Source organism: Rhinatrema bivittatum, chromosome 16 (assembly GCF_901001135.1).
Source record: "Rhinatrema bivittatum chromosome 16, aRhiBiv1.1, whole genome shotgun sequence".
NCBI classification, from domain to species: domain Eukaryota; kingdom Metazoa; phylum Chordata; class Amphibia; order Gymnophiona; family Rhinatrematidae; genus Rhinatrema; species Rhinatrema bivittatum.
Genome location: NC_042630.1, coordinates 1777695 through 1783634, shown reverse-complemented (window position 1 = coordinate 1783634; position 5940 = coordinate 1777695). Strand labels below are relative to the sequence as shown.

Below are 5940 nucleotides of genomic sequence, written 5' to 3'. Positions count from 1 at the left end.
GCCCTTACCCTTCACCTGTTTTTCTAGCCTACATTACTTTATGTTGTTAAGCCCATATATCTGTATCCACGTTCTATCGACCTGTTCATTGTAAGACGTGTACCTGTCATTGTTATTGTTCAGAATGTAAACCGAATTGATCAGTAATTCTGTTATTGGAAAGTCGGTGTAGAAAAATGCTAAATAAATATTATTTATTATTATTTCCATGGCAGGGTGCTCAATACATCCGGCTTTTGGTGCATGAATACTTCCTGACTATTGGGTAATTTTGTAGATTTGTATTTATTGATTTTATTATACAATTTACAAATATTTTACACTTTTTAACATATTCAAGAAAAGCAGCTTTAAACAGATAAAGGAGAGGGGACAAAGATTTTTACAATTATAAAACTAGAAAGCAAAATTATATTCAAAACCTTAGAAATGTCCTTGTGATACTCCCAGCCTGGTGAGAGCACCTCCTGCTGGTACCAGAGAGACATTTACACTCTCTGCACTCCCAGTCCTGGGGACCCCTCACCCCCTGCAGTGTCAGTGACTCCCCCAGCAGGGTGAGAGCGCCCCTGCATTAGTACATCACCGCCTCCCCACCTCAGATTTAAAACCAGAAAGCACATTGAAAGTAAGACAGCAGAGCACAGCCAGGGAGAGCTCATGCAAGCAGCCTCTCCGTGTGAAGACGGATAAGAGGGAATTTACAGAAATGCAATCCTGAAGGGACCCCCCTCTCTCCCCCCCTGCGTGCAATGGAGGGAAAACTCAGAGTCTGAGAGAGGCTCTGCCCATCGGGGCTCGAGCTCTTCCTTCACCCCCCGCCCCTGACCCCAGGAGCTGCAGGCTCTAAGGAGTTTCACTCAGCCCTTCATTCAAGAGCCCCTCCCTCACTGTTCCTCCTCAGGTCCCCCCCAATACTCGTTACAGTAACGGGGACGGGGCTGCTCTGAAAACTGAGCCTTCTTTCCCATTCCCTTGCCGAAGAGAGACCGGCTTGATGGCTCCCTGATGAGAGCTGGAGGGAGGTGAAAGGAAGGAAAGAGCTACATGAATGACACAACAGCCAAATGATGGCAGGGAGGCCAAAGAATATGCAATTAGGTTCCTAATCGTTAAATAAATGAGAGAAAGAGAGATTAATGAGTCGTTCCTTCCCCTCCGTGGGAGGCAGCGCACTGCACACAGCAGCCACCAGAGGTCGCCCGCGCTCCACCCTCATCCCCACTGCATGCTGGGAGAGAGAGTCCGCAGGCCTCTCTCAGGTAGGGGGGGGGAGACGGAGGGGAGGGCTTACACCCCGTCCCCCTGCCTCTCGGCCGTGGTGTTGCACTCGCAGGGCAGGGAACCCGGGAGTCACTGCTGGAGGCCGAAGGCGTCGAGGAGGGTTGGGAGGTCGCGGTTGTCGGCGGCGGTGTACAGCTCGCTCTGGCCCAGCATGGAAAGCGCCATGCGCAGGGTGCTCCAGATGTTCTCCGACGTGGCCCCATGCTCCCCCCAGGGGCCCCGGCTCTTGCGCTGCATGTTCAGAGCCTCCAGGAAGTGCTCAATTGCTTCCCTGTGGGAAAAGAGGAGGGAAGAGAAGACAGGAAGATTGGTTCTTACCTGCAAATTTTCGTTCCAGAAAATACCAAGCCTCAGTCCAGATGAGTGGGTTTATGCATCCCTACCACCAGCAGGTGGAGACAGAGAACACAAAACTCTGAGGCACTGCTACATGAGCGAGAGCGTCACCTGCAGTCCCTCAGTATTGACCTGTACCCAAGCCAAGATGATCTGCTGGAGACAGAGAAATACTGAGGGACTGCAGGTTTGCACCTCTCCCATCTGCTGGAGACAGAGAAATACCGAGGGACTGCAGGTTTGCACCTCTCCCATCTGGCTGGAGACAGAGAAATACTGAGGGACTGCAGGTTTGCACCTCTCCCATCTGCTGGAGACAGAGAAATACCGAGGGACTGCAGGTTTGCACCTCTCCCATCTGGCTGGAGACAGAGAAATACCGAGGGACTGCAGGTTTGCACCTCTCCCATCTGCTGGAGACAGAGAAATACTGAGGGACTGCAGGTTTGCACCTCTTCCATCTGGCTGGAGACAGAGAAATACTGAGGGACTGCAGGTTTGCACCTCTCCCATCTGGCTGGAGACAGAGAAATACTGAGGGACTGCAGGTTTGCACCTCTCCCATCTGGCTGGAGACAGAAAAATACCGAGGGACTGCAGGTTTGCACCTCTTCCATCTGGCTGGAGACAGAGAAATACTGAGGGACTGCAGGTTTGCACCTCTCCCATCTGCTGGAGACAGAGAAATACAGAGGGACTGCAGGTTTGCACCTCTCCCATCTCCTGGAGACATAGAAATACTGAGGGACTGCAGGTGGCGCTCTCGGTTATGTAGCAGTGCCTCAAAGTTTTGTTCTCTGCCTCCATCTGCTGGTGGGGATGCATAAACCCACTCGCCTGTACTGATCCGGGGTACGAACAGGAATTAGAAAATGAGAGGAGGAAGGGAGAGGGTGTGACAGCGTTCAAGGGACAGAGGACAGGTTCTCTCCTCAGGGACCCGGCACTACCTATGTGCTCCCAGGTTGATGCAGCTTATTCCCAAATTGTAGCGGGAGCGGATATAGCCCGGCTGCAGTTCCAGAGCTTGGCGGTAAGCCTCCACTGCTTCCTCACTCCTGTTGCCATTGGCTAGTGTGGCACCCAACTTATTCCACAGCAGATAATCCTGGAAGAAAACAGCAGTCAATGCCTGTGTCTCTGCCATTCCTGCAAACCCCAGTTCAACCAGTATCCTTCCCTGTTCAGCCTGGGGTCACTCAGATCTCAGACACCTGCAGACCCGGTTCCCAGTCCCACTACTGCCACCATCTCTCACTGTGCGATCTTCTGCCTGGAATCACTCAGAGCTGAGACACCTGCAGACCCAGCTCCCAATCCCACTACTGCCACCACCTCTCACTGTGCGATCTTCTGCCTGGAGTCACTCAGCTGTCACACCTGCAAACCCAGCTCCCAATCCCACTACTGCCACCATCTCTCACTGTGCGATCTTCTGCCTGGCGTCACTCAGCTGTCACACCTGCAAACCCAGCTCCCAATCCCACTACTGCCACCATCTCTCACTGTGCGATCTTCTGCCTGGAGTCACTCAAGAGCTGAGACACCTGCAGACCCAGCTCCTAATCCCACTACTGCCACCATCTCTCACTGTGCGATCTTCTGCCTGGAGTCACTCAGCTGTCACACCTGCAAACCCAGCTCCCAATCCCACTACTGCCACCACCTCTCACTGTGCGATCTTCTGCCTGGAGTCACTCAAGAGCTGAGACACCTGCAGACCCAGCTCCCAATCCCACTACTGCCACCATCTCTCACTGTGCGTTCTTCCGCCTGGAGTCACTCAGCTGTCACACCTGCAAACCCAGCTCCCAATCCCACTACTGCCACCACCTCTCACTGTGCGATCTTCTGCCTGGCGTCACTCAGCTGTCACACCTGCAAACCCAGCTCCCAATCCCACTACTGCCACCATCTCTCACTGTGCGATCTTCCGCTTGGAGTCACTCAGCTGTCACACCTGCAAACCCAGCTCCCAATCCCACTACTGCCACCACCTCTCACTGTGCGATCTTCCGCCTGGAGTCACTCAGCTGTCACACCTGCAAACCCAGCTCCCAATCCCACTACTGCCACCATCTCTCACTGTGCGATCTTCTGCCTGGCGTCACTCAGCTGTCACACCTGCAAACCCAGCTCCCAATCCCACTACTGCCACCATCTCTCACTGTGCGATCTTCTGCCTGGAGTCACTCAAGAGCTGAGACACCTGCAGACCCAGCTCCTAATCCCACTACTGCCACCATCTCTCACTGTGCGATCTTCTGCCTGGAGTCACTCAGCTGTCACACCTGCAAACCCAGCTCCCAATCCCACTACTGCCACCATCTCTCACTGTGCGATCTTCTGCCTGGAGTCACTCAAGAGCTGAGACACCTGCAGACCCAGCTCCCAATCCCACTACTGCCACCATCTCTCACTGTGCGTTCTTCCGCCTGGAGTCACTCAGCTGTCACACCTGCAAACCCAGCTCCCAATCCCACTACTGCCACCACCTCTCACTGTGCGATCTTCTGCCTGGAGTCACTCAGCTGTCACACCTGCAAACCCAGCTCCCAATCCCACTACTGCCACCATCTCTCACTGTGCGATCTTCCGCTTGGAGTCACTCAGCTGTCACACCTGCAAACCCAGCTCCCAATCCCACTACTGCCACCATCTCTCACTGTGCGATCTTCCGCCTGGAGTCACTCAGCTGTCACACCTGCAAACCCAGCTCCCAATCCCACTACTGCCACCATCTTTCACTGTGCGATCTTCCGCCTGGAGTCACTCAGCTGTCACACCTGCAAACCCAGCTCCCAATCCCACTACTGCCACCATCTCTCACTGTGCGATCTTCCGCCTGGAGTCACTCAGCTGTCACACCTGCAAACCCAGCTCCCAATCCCACTACTGCCACCATCTCTCACTGTGCGATCTTCCGCCTGGAGTCACTCAGCTGTCACACCTGCAAACCCAGCTCCCAACCTCATTACTCTTACCAACTCTCACTGTGTTAGAGGACGTAGAAATGAGTCACTGCCTAGGCACTGGGATGGGAGGGGCCAGTGCTTACATTGGGCCTGGCGCTGAGAGCTGCCTGGAAGCAGTCCACTGCCTTCTCGTACTCGCCACTGAGATTGAAGAGGACGCCAAGGCCGCACTGCACATCCGGGTCAATGGTGGATGGGTCGATGTGCACAGCCTGTAGAAAGAGCTCCTTCACGTCCATGAAGAGAGAGCTGAGGGATAGAGAGACAGACCGTGAGAGCAAGAGATGCAGGCACACTCAGAACATGAGGGAGAGAGGATAGGGTATGCTCACTCTGCCAGCAGGGAGCCAAAGGCCTTCCTCTGTGTCGCAGGGCCTGTGGGGACTGCCTCCTCCTTCATCAGGTGGGCATAGATGGGGTTGTACCGCAGCCAGTCCTGCAGCGTCTCGCACGCTTGCTTCTGTAGTGACTCGTTGGTGAAGCTGACTGCCAGGGCCATCAGCACGGTGAGGTTATCCGGCTTCAGCTCCAAGCACCTGCCTCCCCAGCAGAGAGAGAGAGAGAGGGGGGTGGGACATCCAAGTAACTAATGGCCTCCGAGCCAGGGTTCAAACCCTTCCTCTGCCATGGACATCAGCAAGTTACTATCTCCCATTGTCTCTGGGGTCCACTTAAGTTTGTAAGCTCTCTGGGGTAGGAATTCATACATAAAAGTGAAGTAAAGCAGATCTATTTCCTGTTACTTCCAGAGAAGTTTCCTATGGACTTTTGCTGCAGGAACCTGTCCAAACCTTGTCGCCTTGATCACATCCTCGGGCAACAGAGAAGGAACCTGGGAATTATCCCTAGGTTTTCTCTGCTTCCAATTGTAATGCTTCATGTTACTTTGCCGGCACACGGATAGATCGCCGGGACAGGGACGAGGAGGATGTAGGGATATCTTAGCATTCACCAGTACTCACCGCCTCAGGGCGCTGATGGCCAGAAGCTCCTGCTCATTTTCTGCCTGTGTGCTGCCCAAGTACTGCCAGGCCTGCCGGAGAGAAGAAGGGTCACCCACAGGCTCTCCACATGCAGCGTTTCCTCCCGCCTTCCTAGCCAGCAGGCTCTCACCTCCATGTGGTCAGGCTTGTGCTGCACGGCAGCCTCAAACAGCAGCACCGCGTTGGGTAGATCTCCCTCCTGCAGCCGCTTAACACCCTCCTCAAATGCATGGGGGTGATCCCTCATTGGATTCTCCTCCTCAAACTTGTAACCCTGATATCCAAGCGGCGAGAAGAGCAGACACATCAAGAAACGCACTTGCATATGGCAAACCTATCCATTCAACCACATCAACAACTCA

The 5940-nt window shown here is 54.0% G+C and overlaps 1 protein-coding gene across 1 annotated transcript; it reads right to left on the bottom strand.

The window, feature by feature from the left end:
* Window positions 1-266: 266 nt before the first annotated feature.
* On the bottom strand, window positions 267-5931 carry PEX5 (peroxisomal biogenesis factor 5). The gene is made up of 6 exons (XM_029581199.1): window positions 5709-5931; window positions 5558-5628; window positions 4928-5131; window positions 4679-4844; window positions 2571-2728; window positions 267-1555 (listed from the first exon to the last, which is right to left on the bottom strand). Exons 1-6 carry the CDS (start codon window positions 5901-5903, stop codon window positions 1354-1356), a joined length of 996 nt encoding a protein of 331 aa, XP_029437059.1. The 5' UTR covers window positions 5904-5931; the 3' UTR covers window positions 267-1353.
* Between the last annotated feature and the right edge of the window lie 9 nt (window positions 5932-5940).